This window comes from Dendrobates tinctorius, unplaced genomic scaffold, assembly GCF_039654945.1.
Source record: "Dendrobates tinctorius isolate UK_male_01 unplaced genomic scaffold, ASM3965494v1 ptg000224l, whole genome shotgun sequence".
Lineage (NCBI taxonomy): Eukaryota > Metazoa > Chordata > Amphibia > Anura > Dendrobatidae > Dendrobates > Dendrobates tinctorius.
Genome location: NW_027361891.1, coordinates 4,368,707 through 4,391,876, shown reverse-complemented (window position 1 = coordinate 4,391,876; position 23,170 = coordinate 4,368,707). Strand labels below are relative to the sequence as shown.

At 43.6% G+C, this 23,170-nt stretch overlaps 1 protein-coding gene across 2 annotated transcripts in view; it reads left to right on the top strand.

The window, feature by feature from the left end:
* Positions 1-23,170, top strand: part of TBK1 (TANK binding kinase 1) — a 143,763-nt gene that overhangs the window by 3,578 nt on the left and 117,015 nt on the right. For both annotated transcript variants that reach the window (XM_073555458.1, XM_073555459.1), the window contains exons 2-3: positions 14,396-14,512; positions 15,286-15,426. In XM_073555458.1, coding sequence (XP_073411559.1) covers positions 14,426-14,512; positions 15,286-15,426 — 228 coding nt within the window. In that variant the 5' untranslated portion in view covers positions 14,396-14,425. The remainder of the gene's footprint in view (positions 1-14,395; positions 14,513-15,285; positions 15,427-23,170) is intronic.

Below are 23,170 nucleotides of genomic sequence, written 5' to 3'. Positions count from 1 at the left end.
GAGATCTCCTGGGACGAGATCTCGTTGCTGAGATTTGAATCTCGTTCCCCGAGATCTCGGGACGAGATCTGAACCTGCGCATGCGCCGTCCCCGGACCGGCGGCCATCTTCCTGGCGGCAATGTTCCCGGAGGCCACCGCAACATGGCGGCGGCCAGCAAGAGATGTGCGGGGGCCTCCGGGCTTGGAGGAAGTGCCGGCGGAGCCGCCGCCCCTGCAGCGGAGCACAGAGAGCCGCTACCCCTGCACCGGAGCACATCCCGCTGCCACCACCGCACTACAGAGCCCCGCGGCACCAGCCTCGGAAGTTAGTATATTGCGACCATAAGACGCACCCCCCCACTTTCCCCAAAAAATTTTTTGGGGAAAAAGTGCGTCTTATAGTCCGAAAAATACGGTACTTTAGCCTAACTAACCCCAACGGAAAAATGAAAATAAATATATTTTCATTATTTTTCCCTAACAAAGGGGGGGTTTATTTACTATTTTTTTATTTTGATCACTGTGATAGACCCTATCACAGTGGCCAAAAGAAACCAATAGGAAAAATCTTCCTATTGTTCCCGGGTGCCGTCTGGCAGCTCTTGGCGGGTGGACTGCGCATGTGCCAGCCATTTTTTTTCCCGGAAGAAGATGGCGCCCACGGGGAGAAGCACGCTGGCCGAGGATCACCGGGGGGATCGGGGACCAGTGGCGGTCCGCCCCAGGCGGTAAGTTTGTGGGGGCGGCGCGGCAGCAGCAATTCCTCTCCTCTGTGGGAGAAGCGCGGAGGCAAAGGCACCGCGTTGTACGGAGCACAGTAAGCCAGCGCCGTGTGCTTGCTCCCCGGAGCGGGTGACCCTACTGGGCGGGACGTGCTGCTGTCCTCGGCTGCAATCTCACCGCACTGCACACACACTGCTGCTGCCGGCGCTGTGCAGGTGGGGGCAGGACTGGGGCGGAGGCAACTTGCAGCATCTGTCCCAGCAGCGCTGCTGTCACAGCCAGTGCAATCAATCAACCTAAACTGGGAAGGTGTCCTCTCAGAAATGTACTATGGCTTGTGAGGTATTTCTTTACTCGGCAGCACAAGCATGTGTCCTGCAGTACCGCTGCAGTATGGCGTGTACCGTGTACGTATACACGGCGCTGTGCCCTCTGACGTGGGCGCCTCTGTGGCAGAGCTCCCCTGCTGCACTGTGCACATGCCTGCACTACGCCATAGTGCTGACCGAGGAGCGCGCCTTGCTCAGGGGGCCCGTCCGTCATGTGACGCAGGCGGAATTCCCGCCCCGGTCGGGCGGCTTTTCTCTCTCCCACAGGCCTGTCCCCTCAGTCAGCTCCCTCCTCCCCGCCAACAATGCTTAGGTTTTTTTTTTTTCTTCAATGGACACTAGGGTGACCGGATCTCATATGGGGGGGAAAAAATGTCAGAATCTTGTCCGTCTGGACCCCACAAAACGATTCCCCTTTCCAGATATTGAGATAGCCAAAATTTGAGCTCGATCAAACGATGTTAACCCGTGCCGCTCGTCACTCAAAGTTTGAAAAAATCCAAATTGAGGTATTTTAAGATTTAGGTATTTTGCATAGTCTGTTAGACTATAAAGAATGTGACAACAACATTGCAGAAATAGCCCTGACCAAATTTTCCAACCATTTGTGGTATTTGAATGCAGAGTTGGTGGGATTATCGTTTTTTGATCCCACCATTACAGACAATGAAAAGTTGTTAATGGCTAATAAATTGCTCAGTAGCACAGATGAACCAGCACAGATGAACCATCAGAGCACGCTAACCTACATGAGTTGATAATTTTACATAGTTATCTAATCTATTCTAGAGCTTTTGTTAACCCCTTAGCGACAGAGCCAGGTTGCAGCTTAATGACCAGGCCAATTTTTACAATTCTGACCACTGTCCCTTTATGAGGTTATAACTCTGGAACGCTTTAATGGATCCCGCTGATTCTAAGATTTTTTCGTGACATATTGTACTTCATGTTAGTGGTAAAATTTCTTTGATAAGTCTTGTGTTTATTTATGAAAAAAACGGAAATATGGCGAAAATTTTGAAAATTTTGCAATTTTAAAACTTTAAATTTTTATGCCCTCAAATCAGAGAGATGTGTCACACAAATTTCTTAATAAATAACATTTCCCACATGTCTACTTTACATCAGCACAATTTTGGAAGCAAAATTTTTTTTTTGTTAGGAAGTTATAAGGGTTCAAAGTTGACCAGCGATTTCTCATTTTTACAACAAAATGTACAAAACCATTTTTTTAGGGACCACATCATATTTAAAGTCATTTTGAGGGGTGTACATGACAGAAAATACCCAAAAGTGGCACCATTCTAAACACTAGACCCCTCAAGGTGCTCAAAACCACATTCAAGAAGTTTATTAACCCTTTATGTGCTTCACAGGAACTAAAGCAATGTGGAAGGAAAAAATTAACATTTAACTTTTTTTTGCAAAAAATTTACTTCAGAATCAATTTTTTTTATTTCCACAAGTGTTAAAAGAGAAAATCAACCACAAAATTTGTTGTACAATTTCTCCTGAATACGCTGATACCCTATATGTGGGGGTAAACCACTTTTTCAGCACACGGCAGAGCTCGCAAGTGATGGAGCGCCGTTTGACTTTTTCAACGCAGAATTGGCTGGAATTGAGATCGGATGCCATGTTGCGTTCGGAGAGCCCTTAATGTGCCTAAACAGTTGAAACCTCCAACAAGTGACCCCATTTTGGAAACTAGACCCATTAAGGAACTTATCTAGATGTGTGGTGAGCACTTTGAACCTTCAAGTGCTTCACAGAAGTTTATAACGTAGAGCCGTGAAAATAAAGTCTTTTTTTATTTCCACAAAAGTGATATTTTTAGACCCCAATTTTTAGACCCCCAAAGTTGGCAAATAGTGGAAACCCCTCAATTCTTGCTCCAACCCTAACCCCAACACACCCCTAACCCTAATCCCTAATCCTAATTCTAACCCTAATTCTAGTTCGCCCTAACCCTAATTCTAACCCTAGTCGTGACCCGAGCCCTAACCCTAGCCCAACCCTAACCCTAATGGAAAACTGAAAAAAAAAATATTTTCTTTATTTCATTATATTGGCCTATAAACGGGGGGGTTATGTACTGTTTTTTTTATTTTGATCACTATGATCGTTTATCATAGTGATCAAAATAATGAATGGAATCTGCCAGCCGGAGCCGGCAGATTCCCGGCGGGCGCACTGCGCATGCGCCAGCCATTTTCAAGATGGCGGCGCCCATCGGAGGATGCCGGCGGGACGTGGGACCACCGGGAGGGGACGGAGGGCCACGGAGAGGTACCGGGGGGGATCGGGGACCCTATTTCTCTCTCCTCTGATGTGCGATCACATCAGAGGAGAGAGAAATGAAATGTAAAATCGCGGCTTTTTTTTTTTGCGGTCGCCGTTATAGGGTTAATAACGGCGATCGCAAAAGCGGGGGTCGGTAAAAACCGACCGATTCATGTTCTCTGGGGTCTCGGCTACCCCTGGCAGCCGAGACCCCGGAGAAAATCCGACACTGGGGGGCGCTATTCACTTAAATCACAGCGCCGTGAATTAACGGCGCTGTGGTTTTAGTACCCTTAATTACCGCCGTTAAAAGGCGTATCGGCGGTCGTTAAGGGGTTAAAGTAGTTTTTGAAACGTCAGAATATAATGCTCGGCATTTGCTTACAACTTGCAGGACATATTGCTTTAGTTCTTCATCTTTTGTCAGAAGGTCGTTAAAGTCGGTTACTTCCTACCTCTTTTAATTTTTCTTTCCTAACTTTTGGATTTACAACCCTAGCGTGCTCTGATGGTTCATCTGTGCTAAAGAGCAATTTATTAGCCATTAACAACTTTTCATTGTCTGTAATGGTGGGATCAAAAAACGATAATCCCACCAACTCTGCATTCAAATACCACAAATGGTTGGAAAATTTGGTCAGGGCTATTTCTGCAATGTTGTTGTCACATTCTTTATAGTCTAACAGACTATGCAAAATACCTAAATCTTAAAATACCTCAATTTGGATTTTTTCAAACTTTGAGCGACGAGCGGCACGGGTTAACGTCGTTTGATCGAGCTCAAATTTTGGCTCTCTCAATATCTGGAAAGGGGAATCGTTTTGTGGGGTCCAGACGGACAAAATTCCGACATCGATTTTTTTGCGGTCACCCTAATGGACACACACAGTGCTGCTGTTAACTCCCTCACTGCTGGACCATCTTCTAGTCCAAGTCCATGCAGAGGACTTTGTGAGGAAAAAAGTTGCAGATCCCTTTCAGGAATCGTGTAAGACAGCTAGGAAAAGGTTACATTTGTCTTAAAGTGACTTATATTTAGCAATGTTTGGTGTTTTCAGCTCAACATTCAGGATTATATTGGTGGTTTTCCAGGTCTTCTTAGGCCTGTTTCACACATCAGTTTTTTAGTGTCAGTTAAAATCCGCCAAAATGGCGGAAAGCGGATCCGTTGTTAACTGATGTGAACGGATGCGACCGGATCGTTTTTTTGACGGATCCGGCGAATGAGTAATTTTAAAGGAACTGCTGCCTGGGAAGAGAGAGAGAGAATTTTTTCTGTCCGCCAGAAATGATTTCAGGGTTAAATTTCCTCCTGACTTCATTCCTCCGGGCATGCGCTCTATAAAAATGCGGATCCTGCAGCACAAAGAACGTTACAGGGTCCGTCCAGGCATCTCGGCGGACGCAAAAAAATTGACGGATCCGCAAAAAAATGGATCCAACGGATGGCCATCCGTCAAGATCCGCCGGTAATGCAATGGGGAAAAAAGCAGATCTGCCAAAAAAAAAGGCGGATCCGTTTTTTTGCAAAAACGGCAGATTTTGACTGATGGTCAAAAACGGAAGTGTGAAACAGGCCTTAGCAGGGAGCATCAATGTTTGAGTATTTGTAATATTTTGCCATAAACTGAAGGCGCTTGAATGTTACCTGGATCTCTCTAGGGCATAAGTGAGTTGTAGTAAGGCCACGTTCACACCATCAGTATTTGGTCAGTTTTTTACCTCAATAAATTATAAGCCAAAAAATCAGAGGAAAGGTATAATAGAAACACGTCACCACTTCTGTATTTATCACCCACTCCTGGTTTTGGCTTACAGATACTGAGGTAAAATGCTGACCAAATACTGAACATGTGAACGTGGCCTAAGGCAAGGTGGGAAATCCATATCAAAATCTGCATGTGTTAGACTACGTTCACACATTGAGTATTTGGTCATATTTTACCTCAGTATTTTTAAGCCAAAACCAGGAGTGGGTGATAAATACAGAATTGGTGACGTGTTTCTATTATATTTTTCCGCTGACTGTCCACTCCTGGTTTGGGCTTACAATTATTAAACCCTTTACGACCTTTGACGCCACGTAGGCATCATGAAAAGTCGTGACAATACGACCCATGACGCCTATGTGGCGTCATGAATTGATTGCCCCCCTGCGGGTCGGGTGACCGGGGTCACTGAAAGGTCACCCGACCCGCACACAAAGGACCCTTCAGAATTAACACCTGGGGGCGTGGCTTAGCCCCCACGTGCCTTCGATCGCTCTGATTGGCTGTTAAAAGTGAAACTGCCAATCAGAGCGATTGTAATATTTCACCAATGAAAATTGGTGAAATATTACAATCCAGCCGATGCTGAAATAGCATCGGACATGGCTGGAGACCGAGAACCGACCCCCCCCCACACCGACTGACGGCACCGATCGGCAGCCGCCGTCATAAATTGCCCCCCCGCCTTCCGATCATCCCCTCTCACCCTCCGATCACTCCCTCTCTCCCTCCTTTGTGCCTCCGACCTCCCGCTATCCGTCCCGGTGTCCCGCCGTCCAGCGTCATGGGCGCCGCCATCTTGGAAGAAGGCGGGCGCATGCGCAGTGCGCTGAATCGAATCTGCAACGCTGCAGATTCATTCATTTATTTTGATCACTATGATAAACCTTCATAGTGATCAAAATAAAAAAAAAATAAATCACCGCCCCCCTTATCACCCCCATAGGTAGGGACAAATAATAAAATAAAAAAAATAAATATTTATTTATTTTTCCGTTAGGGTTAGGGCTAGGGTTGGGGTTAGGGTTAGAAATAGGGTTAGAAATAGGGTTAGGGTTGGACTTAGGGTTAGGGTTGGACTTAGGGTTAGGGTTGGACTTAGGGTTAGGGTTGGACTTAGGGTTAGGGTTGGACTTAGGGTTAGGGTTGGACTTAGGGTTAGGGTTGGACTTAGGGTTAGGGTTGGACTTAGGGTTAGGGTTGGACTTAGGGTTAGGGTTGGAATTAAGGATGGGGTTAGGGTTGGGTTGGGGTTGGGATTACGGTTAGGCTTGTGGTTAGGGTTAGAGTTGGGATTTCGTTAGGGGTGTGTTGGGATTAGGGTTAGGGTTATGATTAGGGTTAGGGGTGTGTTAGGGTTGGAGATAGAATTGAGGGGTTTCCACTGTTTAGGCACATCACGGGGTCTCCAAACGCGACATGGAGCCACCATTTATTCCAGCCAATTTTGCGTTCAAAAAGTCAAATGGTGCTCCCTCCATTTCGAGCCCCGACGTGTCCCCAAACAGTGGTGTACCCCCACTTATGGGATATCAGCGTACTCAGGAAAAATTGCACAAAAACTTTGGGGGTCTAATTTCTTTTGTTACTCTTGGGAAAATAAAAAATGGGGGCTAAAATAATTTTTGTGGAAAGAAAACGATTTTTTATTTTCACGGTTCTGCGTTATAAACTTCTGTGAAGCACTTAGGGGTTCAATGTGCTCACCACACATCTAGATAAGTTCCTTGGGGGGGTCTAGTTTCCAAAATGGGGTCACTTGTGGTGGGTTTCCACTTTTTAGGTACATCAGGGGCTCTGCAAATGTAACATGACGCCCATAGACCATTCCATCAAGTCAGCATTTCAAAACGTCACTACTTCCCTTCCGAGCCCCAACGTGTGCCCAAACTGTGGTCCCCCCCCACTTATGGGGTACCAGCGTACTCAGGACAAGCTGGACAACAAATTTTGGGGTCCAATTTATCCTGTTACCCTTGTGTAAATAAAAAATAGCAGGCTAAAAAAATATTTTTTGTGGAAAAATTTTTTTTTCTTATTTTCACGGCTCTGCGTTATAAACTTCTGTGAAGCACCTGGGGGTTCAAAGTGCTCACTATGCATCTAGATAAGTTCCTTAGGGGGTCTAGTTTCCAAAATGGGGTCAATGGGGGGGGAGCTCCAAAGTTTACGCACACAGGGGCTCTGCAAACACGACATGGTGTCCGCTAACGATTGGAGCTAATTTATCATTCAAAAAGTGAAATGACGCTCCTTCCCTTCTGTGCCATGCCGTGTGCTCAAACAGTGGTTCCCCCCCACATATGGGGTACCAGCGTACTCAGGACAAACTGGACAACAACTTTTGGGGTCCAATTTATCCTGTTACCCTTGGGGAAAATAAAAAATAGCGGGCTAAAAAAATCATTTTTGAGGGAAAAAAATATTTTTTTTATTTCCATGGCTCTGCGTTTATAAACTTCTGTGAAGCACTTGGGGGTTCAGAGTGCTCACTACACATCTAGATAAGCTCCTTGGGGGTTCAAGTTTCCAAAATGGGGTCACTTGTGGGGGTTTCTACTGTTTAGGCACACAGGGGCTCTGCAAACGCAACATGACGCCAGCAGAACATTCCATCAAAGTCTGCATTCCAAAATGGCGCTCCTTCCCTTCTGAGCTCTCCCGTGCTCCCAAACAGTGGTTCCCCCCCCACATATGGGGTATCGGTGTACTCAGGACAAATGGCACAACAACTTTTATGGTTCAATTTCTCCTGTTAGCCTTGTGAAAATAAAAAATAGCGGGATAAAAAATCATGTTTGAGCAAAAAAAATGATTTTTTATTTTCACTGCTCTGCGTTATAAACTTCTGTGAAGCACTTGGGGGTTCAAAGTGCTCACCACACATCTAGATAAGTTCCTTCGGGGGTCTAGTTTCCAAAATGGGGTCACTTGTGGGGGAGCTCCAATGTTTAGGCACACAGGGGCTTGCCAAATGCGACATGGTGTCCGCTAACTATTGGAGCTAATTTTCCAATCAAAAAGTCAAATGGCGCTCCTTCCCTTCCGGGCACTGCCGTGCGCCCAAACAGTGGTTTATGACCACATATGAGGTATCTGTGTACTCAGGAGAAATTGCCCAACAAATACTAAGATACATTTTATCCTGTTACCCATGTGAAAATGAAAAAATTGATGCTAAATGAAAATTTTGGTTGGAAAAATTAAAATGTCCATTTTTTTCATTCCATGTTGCTTTAGCTCCTGTGAAGCACCTGAAGGGTTAATAATCTTCTTGAATGTAGTTTTGAGTAGCTTGAGGGGTGCAGTTTTTAGAATGGTGTCACTTTTGGGTATTTTCTGCCATATAGACCCTCAGTGACTTCAAATGTGAGGTGGTCCCTAAAAAAATGGTTTTGTAAATTTTGTTGTAAAAATGAGAAATCGCTGGTCAAATTTTAACCCTTATAACTTCCTAACGAAAAAAAATGTTGTTTCCGAAACTGTGCTGATGTAAAGTAGACATGTGGGAAATGTTATTTATTAACTATTTTGTGTCACACAACTCTCTGGTTTAACAGAATAAAAATTCAAAATTTGAAAATTGCAAAATTTTCACCATATTTCCATTTTTTTCACAAATAAACGCAAAAATTATCGACCTAAATTTACCACTAACATGAAGCCCAATATGTCACGAAAAAACAGTCTTAGAATCACTAGGATGCGTTGAAGCGTTCCTGAGTTATTACCTCATAAAGGGACACTGGTCAGAATTGCAAAAAATGGCCAGGTCATTAAGGTCAAAATAGGCTGTGTCATGAAGGGGTTAATGAGGTAAAATACTGACCAAAATACATATGGCCTTACTTTCATGTGGATTTTGATTCAGATTTACCTCAGAATTCAATCCTGCTACACGGAAAGGTGAAAAATCCACCACAGAACTTGACATGCTGCCAATCTCAAAATCCTCAACACATATCAATTTCCGCAACACATGATGAGCTTTTGCAAATGGCAGCATTTCTGTCCTCTGTGAACTTCCATCCCTTTGGAGTTATTTCGATTCTCATCTCTGCCTTTCATGGCTGGAACGGAAATAGCTCATCCAGTTGCCAACCTGTGGAGATGGGAGTGGGACTATGGAAACATCCAGCGTGGCATGTCACTGTGCTGTTTCCTTCACTCCCATTCATTTCTATGGATGTTATGGGGAAAAGTGTACCTCTTGGCTGTGTCTGTAGCTCCTTGCCCTGTGGCTGGCGCCCAGATGGCGTTAGGCTAGGTAGTGCACATTCTGTCCGTACGTCTATCCCACAGTATACATCACAAGCTTTTCCCGACGTATACTGTAACGTTGCCACAGGCGTCTATTCTCCAGGCGATGGCTGAAAGTGTGTTCTTTTAGCCTCTGTCTGGCCAGTATGCGGCTGGATACCGTTTAACTGTACAGGAAAGAGCATCAGAGTGTGTCTTTCTATACAGAGGACTACTGCAAAGAAACATGCTATGTGATATACATTTGTTTACAATGGTGGAGGGATGCCTCGGCATCCATCTTGACAGTGCGCACTGTCGGACACATATTTTCTGTAGTGTATACCGCCGACAGTGAGCAAAGACAGTGTGGACCGAGCCTTATTCATAACCCAACCATGAAAGATTGATATGGGAATAACTCATACTTTATTATTTAAGGATTCCACTCCAATATCCATATCAAAATTCACTTTTTGGTCTCGTGCACACAACCGTTTAAAACGGACGAGTGCTGTCCTTCGTTTTGACGGATAGCACTGGTAACATGTTGTTCTATGAGACTGTGCACATATCCAATTTTGATCTGTGTGTCTGATCAAAATCGTCCATTCAGATATATGGGTCCGTGGAAAACATTGGACCACATTCAAATGGCATCCGAGTACGGTTTGATTTTCATGGACTGACTAGATGGAGGAGGTGGATAGTCTTTTCTTTTTTTTCTCTCCACATCTGAGAAAATCGGATCCCACTCTGATCAAACACTGATCATAGGCTGATTGGCATAATTGGATCGTTTTTCTTGGATGGAGATCAAACGGTCGTGTACACTTATCCTAAGGGTGTGTGCACGAGCTGCGGATTCTGCTGCGGTTCCGGCCGCTGCGGGTCCGCAGCAGTTTTTGCTGCGGTGTCCAGTACCATTATTCCCTATGGGAATACAAAACCGCAGTGCAGACAGTGCAGATTTTTCCGCGTGGTTTTGAAACCGCAGAAAGAATTGACATGTCAATTCTTTCTGCGGATTCCGCTGCAGTTTGCCATCTTCTCCATTGAGGAGATGAAAAACCGCAGGGCAAAACCGCAGAGCAATCCGCAGGTCTTTTGACCTGCAGGTTTACCTGCGGATTTTACAAAATCCGCGCAGCCAAATCCGCACCCCAATCCGCAGCGTGTGCACGTAGCCTTAGAGTAACTTCACAGGTGTTTTATTTTTACATGCATTGTAAAGCGGATCTGCTTTAAAGTGCACCTGTCACCTGTTTTGGCCTGTTTTACCCAAGTTTCGAAAATAATTTGTACTTTGTTTTTTTTTCTGTCACATTAAAAGTTATTATTAAAAAAGCCATTAGGTCTTCATCCAGCATCATCAAGCTAATACATACATACATATGGAGAAGTGCAAGAAGATGAAAGTCTAGAAATGTAGAAATAATAACAGCAGAGTTAGTAGCAGATTAAAAATTAGATCTTTGAGTGTAGTGTGGGTTCTTCGGATGCTTCCGGATTTTCAACAACCAAAGGGGCGGCAAATTTTTCGACCGCCCCGGGCGCCACAAACAGTTGCTACGCCACTGCCGGGGACCCTATTTCTCTCTCCTCTGATGTGCGATCACATCAGAGGAGAGAAATTAAATGGCACATCGGACTTCTTTTTTTGCAATCGCCGTTATACGGTTAATAACGGCGATCGGAAAACGGGGGTGAAACCGACCCGAATCATGTTCTCTGGGGTCTCGACTACCCCCAGAAGCCGAGACCCCCGAAGAAAATCCGACTCTGGGGGACGCTATACACTTTTTCCACAGCGCTTTAAGTACCCTTAACTACCGCTGTTAAAAGGCGTATCGGCGGTCATTAAGGGGTTAAGGACATAAAAATGTTAAGTTTGAAAATAGCAACATTTTCATTTTTTGTCACATTTGTGACATTTTCATAAATATACGCAAATCATACACTGGTCAGATTTAAAAAATTGGCATTGTCATTAAGATTAAAATTGCCTCAGTTACTAAAAGGTTAATGGAACTCAACAAGGTGGTTGAACCAAACATCATAGAGGAGTAACCACAAATCATCTGTGCAAATCCTTCAGCTGCATATGGGTCCAAGAAGTAAGGGGGCCCATTACCACCTCCAAAGCCACAAACAGCTTCTGTCGCAGACACACAAATGGGTGCTTTGTGATGAGCTGTTGGACTGCAAAGGGACCATATACTGTTATTTCATATGGACCCTTCTGTATGTGTGTGCTCCTGCAATGAAGACCTTTCTTATTGAAATTGTCATTGGCTGGTTTGGGTTTGGCTTCCTGTTGCACAATCTAGAAGAATTGATGCTGCTTTGAAAGTAAAGGGTGTTCACACTAAATATCAATGTGCTTTTAGTTTCTCTTTTGTTAATTCACTTTGCATTTTAATTGATAAAATTAAACTATTAACACTTCAGATTTTGGAAGCATTCTTACGTTGCAGCATTTTTCCTGCCTAAAACTTTTGACAGAACTGCATAAATAGCGATGACTTTTTTTTTTTTTTTTTCTCAATAGAAATGAATAAGAAGATATTTTCATTCATTTTTTGAGCGATTTATTTATTTTTTTGGTACCTAATTTTAACCTTTACCAATGTTGAGAGCAGTGGTAAGCAGTTCCCTTCCAAATAAAGCAGTGGTCAAGTATTTGCACCACTTCACTTATTGCCTATGGCGATATCCAAGCGCATTCTTCTGTTTGCCTAGGACAAATGCCTAAATATCTACTTTCTCCAATACTCTACCTGGCCTCACTGCACATTAGTAGTATTGTGTGGGAGAAGGTAGATTGATGAAAAGAGGTGGCAGTGGGATAGTCCTCATAGACTTGAGCTTTCTGGTGTTAAATTACTATATTCATAGCCATATAGGATGAGAACAGGCGGGGAAACTGGACGTGCCTGTCTACAGTGGCTAGTGGCAACACGCTTTTGTATTAAAATTTATGTGGTCTCACTCTTATAATTGGCAGGGCTGGGGAGTCAATAAGCCAAACCTCCCACTCCTCAATTTCCCTAACTCCGACTCCCTCATACATGGCTCATTTTAGGTGATATATTTAATGTAGAATAATAGCAGGAGTGGTAGGATAAAACTTACATTAAATTTTATTGTTAAATATAAACTAAAAAATATACCAAAAAAGCCTAATAGACTAAAGTGCATAACAGTGCAGCGCCACACAAACAAGACATAACATGTAAAAATTACAGCCCACACTGACCAACAAATAGAATCAAAAGATCCCGACAGAGTTAGACTGGCAATATTTAAATTCCGATCCAAAATACATTTGGGTAAACACATAAATAAACGTTACTATATATAATAGTTTGGAACCCTCTCACCCAATTCAGAAGAATGGGACTGCCAAGTTCATGTAGTGATGACTGGAGGTCAGTGGTGAATAGTGGTCAGTGGTTAAGTTTTATACTACTACTCCTGCTATTATTCTATTGACCCCTAGTGGTAAATTTGCTCTCTACCTGTTCCATATTGCTTTATACAGTGCCTTGCGAAAGTATTCGGCCCCCTGGAACTTTTCAACCTTTTCCCACATATCATGCTTCAAATATAAATTTTTGGTGAAGAATCAACAAGTGGGACACAATTGTGAAGTTGAACGAAATTTATTGGTTATTTAAAATTTTTGTGGAAATAGAAAAACTGAAAAGTGGGGCGTGCCATATTATTCAGCCCCTTTTAACTTAATACTTTGTGGCACCACCTTTTGCTGAGCTTACAGCAGCAAGTAGCTTGGGGTATGTCTCTATCAGTTTTGTACATCGAGAGACTGAAATTCTTGCCCATTCTTCCTTGGCAAACAGCTTGAGCTCAGTGAGGTTTGATGGAGATCGTTTGTGAACAGCAGTTTTCAACTCTTTCCATAGATTCTCGATTGGATTCAGGTCTGGACTTTGACTTGGCCATTCTAACACCTGGATAAGTTTATTTGTGAACCATTACATTGTAGATTTTGCTTTCTTTTTGGGATCATTGTCTTGTTGGAAGACAAATCTCCGTCCCAGTCTCAGGTCTTTTGCTGACTCCAACAGGTTTTCTTCAAGAATGGTCCTGTATTTGGCTCCGTCAATTTTATCCATCTTCCCTGTCCCTGCTGAAGAAAATCAGGTCCAAACCATGATGCTGCCACCACCATGTTTGACAGTGGGGATGGTGTGTTCAGGGTGATGAGCTGTGTTGCCTTTACGCCAAACATATCGTTTGGCATTGTTGCCAAAAAGTTCGATTTTGGTTTCATCTGACCAGAGCACCTTCTTCCACATGTTTGGTGTGTCTCCCAGGTGGCTTGTTGCAAACTTTAAACGACACTTTTTATGGATATCTTTGAGAAATGGCTTTCTTCTTGCCACTCTTCCATAAAGGTCAGATTTGTGAAGTGTACGACTGATTGTTGTCCTATGGACAGACTGTCCCATCTCAGCTGTAGATCTCTGCAGTTCATCCAGAGTGATAATGGGCCTCTTGGCTGCATCTCTGATCAGTCTTCTCCTTGTTTGAATTGGAAGTTTAGAGGGACGGCCGGGTCTTGGTAGATTTGCAGTGGTATGATACTCCTTCCATTTCAATATGATCACTTGCACAGTGCTCCTTGGGATGTTTAAAGTTTTGGAAATCATTTTTTATCCAAATCCGGCTTTAAACTTCTCCACAACAGTATCACGGACCTGCCTGTTGTGTTCCTTGGTCTTCATGATGTTCTCTGTGCTTCAAACAGAACCCTGAGACTATCACAGAGCAGGTGCATTTATACGGAGACTTGATTACACACAGGTGGATTATATTTATCATCAGTCATTTAGGACAACATTGGATCATTCAGAGATCCACAATGAACTTCTGGAGTGAGTTTGCTGCACTGAAAGTAAAGGGGCCGAATAATATTGCATGCCCCACTTTTCAGTTTTTGAATTTCCACAAAAATTTAATAACCAAATTTTTAACCAAGCTATGTAGCTTTAGACTTATTAATAAAGGGTCAACGAGAACTTATGTCTTTACTTTTCTTTTCCAGCATAATTAAGGAGCCTTCTTACCAGACAAGATGCAGAGCACTGCAAATTATCTCTGGCTACTCTCTGATATACTGGGACAAGGAGCCACTGCGAATGTGTTCCGTGGTCGTAATAAGGTGGAAAGTTAAATTTTTTTTATTTAAAATTCTTAATGATGTTAAAAAGGCACTTCAGCATTTTTTTCGTACCTCAAATGTCTAGCAATATTATAGTCATTATTCGCAGGAGGATAGTCCCTGACAATATCCGAGTGTCAGCCTCCAGTAGCCGTACATTCCTGAAAATGATGCACGACAGAGCGCTCGTTCACTCTGATGGCAACATTTATAGTCTTTTTTCCCCCTTCAGTGCATACGTCCGAATCCCGTTTTGCGTGGAGTTCGGACATAAGCCCGATGGTAACAACGAAAGGGTGCAGAACGCAGTATGAAGCATCCTTACAAGCATGAGGCAGGCTAAAGTTGCAAGATTTAGAACTCCTTAACTGCCAAGTCACATCGCAGATTCCTTAGAACGAATAGGAGTGGACCTGCAGTCCCTGGCATCCAACACTGCACAGGTGAAGGAGCAATCCAGCTGCTACCAGCGTTGAGAGTAGCTAATCATTGGGTGTGTTGTGTGTCAGATCCCTACAGATCTGATATGGATGACTTGTCGTACAGATGAATCATCAGTGTAGAAATAGAAGAGCAACTCTGTTGCTTCAGGAGCGGATTTCTCCCCTACCTTTTATGTTATTCGATCTCTGATATTGATGTAGATGACTTTATTATGTTTTCCATTTAGAAATGACTTTATTATAATTGTTGTACAGTCAGTGGTACAGAATATATCTTGAAGCTGTAAGTTGTTAAGGCTAAACTAAGAGTATCTCTTTTTTTTATTATAGAAAACTGGAGACTTGTATGCTGTAAAAGTGTTCAACAACCTAAGCTTCCTCCGTCCTGCAGATGTTCAGACAAGGGAGTTTGAGGTTCTTAAAAAGCTTAACCACAAGAACATTGTCAAACTCTTTGCAATTGAGGAAGAGGTAATATTTTGCCTGATAAGCTTTGTGGTTTTTTTTTTTAAGTATATTCACATTAATGATATGTCCATTCTATTTGTTTCCAATTTATTGCATTTTACCTTTATTAACATTACTAGCTGAAGAGCCCGGCGTTGCCTTAGCATCGTATCCCCTGTATATAGTATATACCTGTATGTCATCTCCTTTTTTATATAGTATATACGTGTTTGTCATCTCCCCCTATATATAGTATATACCTGTATGTCATCTCCCCCTGTATGTAGTACAGTTGTGGCCAAAAGTATTGACACCCCTGCAATTCTGTCAGATAATACTCAGTTTCTTCCTGAAAATGATTGCAAACACAAATTCTTTGGTATTATTTTCTTCATTTAATTTGTCTTAAATGAAAAAACACAAAAAGAATTGTCCTAAAGCCAAATTGGATATAATTCCACACCAAACATAAAAAAGAGGGTGGACAAAAGTATTGGCACTGTTCGAAAAATCATGTGATGCTTCTCTAATTTGTGTAATTAACAGCACCTGTAACTCACCTGTGGCACCTAACAGGTGTTGGCAATAACTAAATCACACTTGCAGCCAGCTGACATGGATTAAAGTTGACTCAACCCCTATCCTGTGTCCTTGTGTGTACCACATTGAGCATGGAGAAAAGAAAGAAGACCAAAGAACTGTCTGAGGACTTGAGAAACCAAATTGTGAGGAAGCATGAGCAATCTCAAGGCTACAAGTCCATCTCCAAAGACCTGAATGTTCCTGTGTCTACCGTGCGCAGTGTCATCAAGAAGCTTAAAGCCCATGGCACTGTGGCTGACCTCCCTAGATGTGGACGGAAAAGAAAAATTGACAAGAGATTTCAACGCAAGATTGTGCGGATGTTGGATAAAGAACCTCGACTAACATCCAAACAAGTTCAAGCTGCCCTGCAGTCCGAGGGTACAACAGTGTCAACCCTTACTATCCGTCGGCGTCTGAATGAAAAGGGACTGTATGGTAGGAAGCATGAGCAATCTCAAGGCTACAAGTCCATCTCCAAAGACCTGAATGTTCCTTTGGCTACTGAGCGCAGTGTCATCAAGAAGTTTAAAGCCCATGGCACTGTGGCTAATCTCCCTAGATGTGGACGGAAAAGAAAAGTTGACAAGAGATTTCGGCGCAAGATTGTGCGGATGTTGGATAAAGCACCTCGACTAACATCCAAACAAGTTCAAGCTGCCCTGCAGTCCGAGGGTACAACAGTGTCAACCCGTACTATCCGTCGGCGTCTGAATGAAAAGGGACTGTATGGTAGGAGTCCCAGGAAGACCCCACTTCTTACCCCGAGACATAAAAAAGCCAGGCTGGAGTTTGCCAAAACTTACCTGAAAAAGCCTAAAACGTTTTGGAAGAATGTTCTCTGGTCAGATGAGACAAAAGTAGAGCTTTTTGGGCAAAGGCATCAGCATAGAGTTTACAGGAGAAAAAAAGGCATTCAAAGAAAAAACACGGTCCCTACAGTCAAACATGGTGGAGGTTCCCTGATGTTTTGGGGTTGCTTTGCTGCCTCTGGCACTGGACTGCTTGACCGTGTGCATGGCATTATGAAGTCTGAAGACTACCAACAAATTTTGCAGCATAATGTAGGGCCCAGTGTGAGAAAGCTGGGTCTCCCTCAGAGGTCATGGGTCTTCCAGCAGGACAATGACCCAAAACACACTTCAAAAAGCACTAGAAAATGGTTTGAGAGAAAGCACTGGAGACTTCTAAGGTGGCCAGCAATGAGTCCAGACCTGAATCCCATAGAACACCTGTGGAGAGATCTAAAAATGGCAGTTTGGAGAAGGCACCCTTCAAATATCAGGGACCTGGAGTAGTTTGCCAAAGAGGAATGGTCTAAAATTCCCGCAGAGCATTGTAAGAATGGTTACCGGAAGCGGTTGGTCGCAGTTATTTTGGCTAAAAGTTGTGCAACCAAGTATTAGGCTGAGGGTGTCAATACTTTTGTCTGGCCCATTTTTGGAGTTTTGTGTGAAATGATCAATGTTTTGCTTTTTGCTTCATTCTCTTTTGTGTTTGTTTTTTCATTTAAGACAAATTAAATGAAGCTAATACCAAAGAATTTGTGATTGCAATCATTTTCAGGAAGAAACTTGAGTATTATCTGAAATAATTGCCGGGGTGTCAATACTTTTGGCCACAACTGTATATACCTGTATGTCATCTTCCCCCTGTGTATAGTATATACCTGCTAGTCATCTCCTCCTGTATATAGTGTATATACCTGTATGTCATCTCCTCCTGTGTATAGTGCATATACCTGTATGTCATCTCCTCCTGTGTATAGTGCATATACCTGTATGTCATCTCCTCCTGTATATAGTATATATCTGTATGTAATCTCTCCTGTATATATTATATAGTATATACCTGTATGGCATCTCCTCCTGTGTACATAGTATATACCTGTATGGCATCTCCTCCTGTATATAGTATACACCTGTATGTCATCTCATCCTGTATATAGTAAATACCTGTATGTCATCTCCTCCTGTATATAGTATATATCTGTATGTAATCTCTCCTGTATATATTATATAGTATATACAGTGGGGAAAAAAAGTATTTAGTCAGTCAGCAATAGTGCAAGTTCCACCACTTAAAAAGATGAGAGGCGTCTGTAATTTACATCATAGGTAGACCTCAACTATGGGAGACAAACTGAGAAAAAAAAATCCAGAAAATCACATTGTCTGTTTTTTTTTCATTTTATTTGCATATTATGGTGGAAAATAAGTATTTGGTCAGAAACAAAATTTCATCTCAATACTTTGTGATATATCCTTTGTTGGCAATGACAGAGGTCAAACGTTTTCTGTAAGTCTTCACAAGGTTGCCACACACTGTTGTTGGTATGTTGGCCCATTCCTCCATGCAGATCTCCTCTAGAGCAGTGATGTTTTTGGCTTTTCGCTTGGCAACACGGACTTTCAACTCCCTCCAAAGGTTTTCTATAGGGTTGAGATCTGGAGACTGGCTAGGCCACTCCAGGACCTTGAAATGCTTCTTACGAAGCCACTCCTTAGTTGCCCTGGCGGTGTGCTTTGGATCATTGTCATGTTGAAAGACCCAGCCACGTTTCATCTTCAATGCCCTTGCTGATGGAAGGAGGTTTGCACGCAAAATCTCACGATACATGGCCCCATTCATTCTTTCATGTACCCGGATCAGTCATCCTGGCCCCTTTGCAGAGAAACAGCCCCAAAGCATGGTGTTTCCACCACCATGCTTTACAGTAGGTATGGTGTTTGATGGATGCAACTCAGTATTCTTTTTCCTCCAAACACGACAAGTTGTGTTTCTACCAAACAGTTCCAGTTTGGTTTCATCAGACCATAGGACATTCTCCCAAAACTCCTCTGGATCATCCAAATGCTCTCTAGCAAACTTCAGACGGGCCCGGACATGTACAGGCTTAAGCAGTGGGACACGTCTGGTACTGCAGGATCTGAGTCCATGGTGGCGTAGTGTGTTACTTATGGTAGGCCTTGTTACATTGGTCCCAGCTCTCTGCAGTTCATTCACTAGGTCCCCCCGCATGGTTCTGGGATTTTTGCTCACCGTTCTTGTGATCATTCTGACCCCACGGGGTGGGATTTTGCGTGGAGCACCAGATCGAGGGAGATTATCAGTGGTCTTGTATGTCTTCCATTTTCTAATTGTTGCTCCCACAGTTGATTTCTTCACTCCAAGCTGGTTGGCTATTGCAGATTCAGTCTTCCCAGCCTGGTGCAGGGCTACAATTTTGTTTCTGGTGTCCTTTGACAGCTCTTTGGTCTTCACCATAGTGGAGTTTGGAGTCAGACTGTTTGAGGGTGTGCACAGGTGTCTTTTTATACTGATAACAAGTTTAAACAGGTGCCATTACTACAGGTAATGAGTGGAGGAAAGAGGAGACTCTTAAAGAAGAAGTTACAGGTCTGTGAGAGCCAGAAATCTTGATTGCTTGTTTCTGACCAAATACTTATTTTCCACCATAATATGCAAATAAAATGAAAAAAAAACAGACAATGTGATTTTCTGGATTTTTTTTTCTCAGTTTGTCTCCCATAGTTGAGGTCTACCTATGATGTAAATTACAGACGCCTCTCATCTTTTTAAGTGGTGGAACTTGCACTATTGCTGACTGACTAAATACTTTTTTTCCCCACTGTACCTGTATGGCATCTCCTCCTGTGTACATAGTATATACCTGTATGGCATCTCCTCCTGTGTACATAGTATATACCTGTATGGCATCTCCTCCTGTGTACATAGTATATACCTTTATGGCATCTCCTCCTGTGTACATAGTATATACCTTTATGGCATCTCCTCCTGTGTACAGTATATAGTATATACCTGTATGGCATTAGTTGTAGCTGTGTAAATAAGTTTAAAGCGAACCAGGCATTGTCAGGTTGACGCTGTTACACAGTTTAAAATGATACCTGGGTTGGAGAAATCCGTCTTGTGTTTCTTTTTTTAATCTGTGTTTGAATTTTAAAATAAGATGCTTCATTCCAAAGAGAAGTTCCTGATTCTGGGCTCCCCCTGCAGTCTGTGTCAGAGGGTGGTCTGTCGGCACGGTAATAAATTGTTTTATTTCCAGCTTTACAGAAGGACGATAACACCATAGAAATGATAAGAATAATAGGCCTCGGTTACCACAACTGTCTACAAGGAAAACTGTTGCTGATAGCAACCAATCACAGCTCAGCTTTCATCATTTAACCCCTTAATGACCGTAGCTTTTTTTGATTTTTAGTTTTTCGCTCCCCTTCTTTCCAGAGCCATAACTTTTTTATTTTTCCGTCAATATGGCCATGTGAGGGCTTATTTTTTGCGGGACGAGTTGTACTTTTGAGCGACGCCATTGGTTTTACCATGTCGTGTAGTCGAAAACAGGTAAAAAAAAATTCAAAGTGCAGTGAAATTACAAAAAAAAGTCCAATCCCACACTGGTTTTTTGTTTGGCTTTTTTGCTAGGTTCATTAAATGCCATTATGATTCTCCAGGTCATTACGAGTTCATAGACACCAAACATGTCTAGGTTCTCTTTTATCTAAGTGGTGAAAAAAATTGCAAAGTTTGCTAAAAAAAGCGCAATTTTTCGTGATCTCGGGTCGAGTGGGGGCTTATTTTTTGCGTGCTGGGCTGACATTTGTAATGATAACACTTTTGTGCATATACGTTCTTTTGATCGCCCGTTATTGCATTTTAATGTAATGTCGCGGCGACAAAGAAAGGTAATTCTGGCGTTTTGATTTTTTTCTTGCTACGCCGTTTAGCGATCGGGTTAATCCTTTTTTTTAATTGATAGATCGGGCGATTCTGAACGCGGCGATACCAAATATGTGTGTGAGGGGGTGATTTAAACTTTGTTTTTTTTAATTTTTAAAAACTTTTTTTTTTTTTTTTTTTTTTTACTTTTGGCATGCTTCAATAGCCTCCATAGGAAGTTAGAAGCATGCCATATTTGATCGGCTCTGCTACATAGAGGTGATGCTCATTTCGCCTATATGTAGCAGAAATACAGCATTGCTATGAGTGCCGACCACAGAGTGGCGCTCATAGCAATCTGCCAGCAACAATCATAGAGGTCTCTATGAGACCTCTAGTTGTCATGGCAACGCATCGCTGCCCCCTGATCACGTGACGGGGGTCAGCGATGCGCTCATTTCCGTCCGTGCGCCGGAAATGACTGGGATTTAACTAGTTAATAGGCGTGGGCGGATCGCGATTCCACCTGCGTCTATTGCGGGCACATGTCAGCTGTTAATAACAGCTCGCATGTTGCGGGGGATACCGACCGCTGACGTACTATCCCATCAGCGGTCGGTAAGGGGTTAAACAGCTCTGGTGAAATGAAAGATGTTTAGTGATTGGTTTCTATGGGCAGCACAGGTAGTGTAACCTGTTATGGTCAAAAAGATGTGCCTATGAAGTAGATATATTAGATAATAAATATATATATTAATGGCGCTATATAAATGAGTAAAATAAATAAATTGGGTCATATTTATATATAAAACTGAGTATGTATGTGTGTCTGTCAAGCCACGCCCACTCCACATAGCCACACTTGCTCCACACGCAAAGCCCTGTATAATTAATATCTAATATATACATACGGTATACGACCGAAAAAAAAAAATCAGATTTCCCTTTTAATTTCTTTCTCCTCTGATATAATCTAGCACAGGGGTCTCAAACACGTGGCCCGGGCGCCGCATGCGGCCCCTGAGGCAGGCATCTGCGGCCCGCGGTGCCCCACATGTCTCATGCTAGAGAGGAGCGCGCTGCTCCGTAGTGACTAGACTAGAATAACCTATTCACACCATAAACATCCCATCTCGTGACTCCTCCCTCCCATGTGACTGATCACATGACCGTCATCACTGCAGGTCTTGTGGGAGCAGTTTGCAGCTTTCTCCCAGCGCGTGTTTGTGTGTGAGAGGGCTCATGTACATTTTATACAGCCGTTGACTGCTCTGTTATACAGCGGGGGCGGCTATGGAGGGGTTAATAACTGCGCGCTTGTGTTACCCGCGCTTCACTCTGTCATGTGTGCTGCTCCTGCAGAGCTGTGCTGCCGCTCACTGTCTGGATTAGTGACTGGGTGTAAAGTTCTGGCTGTGGACGGAACAGGAGCAAATCAGCCTCTCATCACAGCAGGCTCACTACAGGGGTTGTCACACCGCTCTATAGGCGACGACTGTCCGATCAGTGGGGTGTGCCAGCATTGTGTATGTGTGTGCTGTGGTCAGAAAGGTACAGAGCCCCCATACCTGTGCTGTAACTGCCCCGTACATACAGGTACAGAGCCCCCATACCTGTGCTGTAAATGCCCGTACATACAGGTACAGAGCCCCAATACCTGTGCTGTAAATGCCCCTACGTACAGGTACAGAGCCCCCATACCTGTGCTGTAACTGCCCCTACATACAAGCACAGAGCCCCAATACCTGTGCTGTAAATGCCCCTACGTACAGGTACAGAGCCCCCATACCTGTGCTGTAACTGCCCCTACATACAAGGTACAGAGCCCCCATACCTGTGCGGTAACTGCCTCTACATACAGGTACACAGCCCCAATACCTGTTCTGTAACCGCCCCGTACATACAGGTACAGAGCCCCTATACCTGTGCTGTAACTGTCCCTACATACAGGCACAGAGCCCCCATACCTGTGCAGTAACTGCCCGGTACATACAGGCACAGAGCCCCCATACCTGTCCTGTAACTGCCCGGTACATACAGGTACAGAGCCCCCATACCTGTGCTGTAACTGCCCCTACATACAGGTACACAGCCCCAATACCTGTTCTGTAACCGCCCCGTACATACAGGTACAGAGCCCCCATACCTGTGCTGTAACTGCCCCGTACATACAGGTACAGAGCCCCCATACCTGTGCTGTAACTGCCTCGTACATACAGGTACATAGCCCCCATACCTGTGCTGTAACTGCCCCGTACATAACAGATACAGAGCCCCCATACCTGTGCTGTAACTGCCCCGTACATACAGGTACAGAGCCCCCATACCTGTGCTGTAACTGCCCCTACATACAGGTACAGAGCCCCCATACCTGTGCTGTAACTGCCTCTACATACAGGTACACAGCCCCAATACCTGTTCTGTAACCGCCCCGTATATACAGGTACAGAGCCCCCATACCTGTGCTGTAACTGCCCCGTACATACAGGTACAGAGCCCCCAT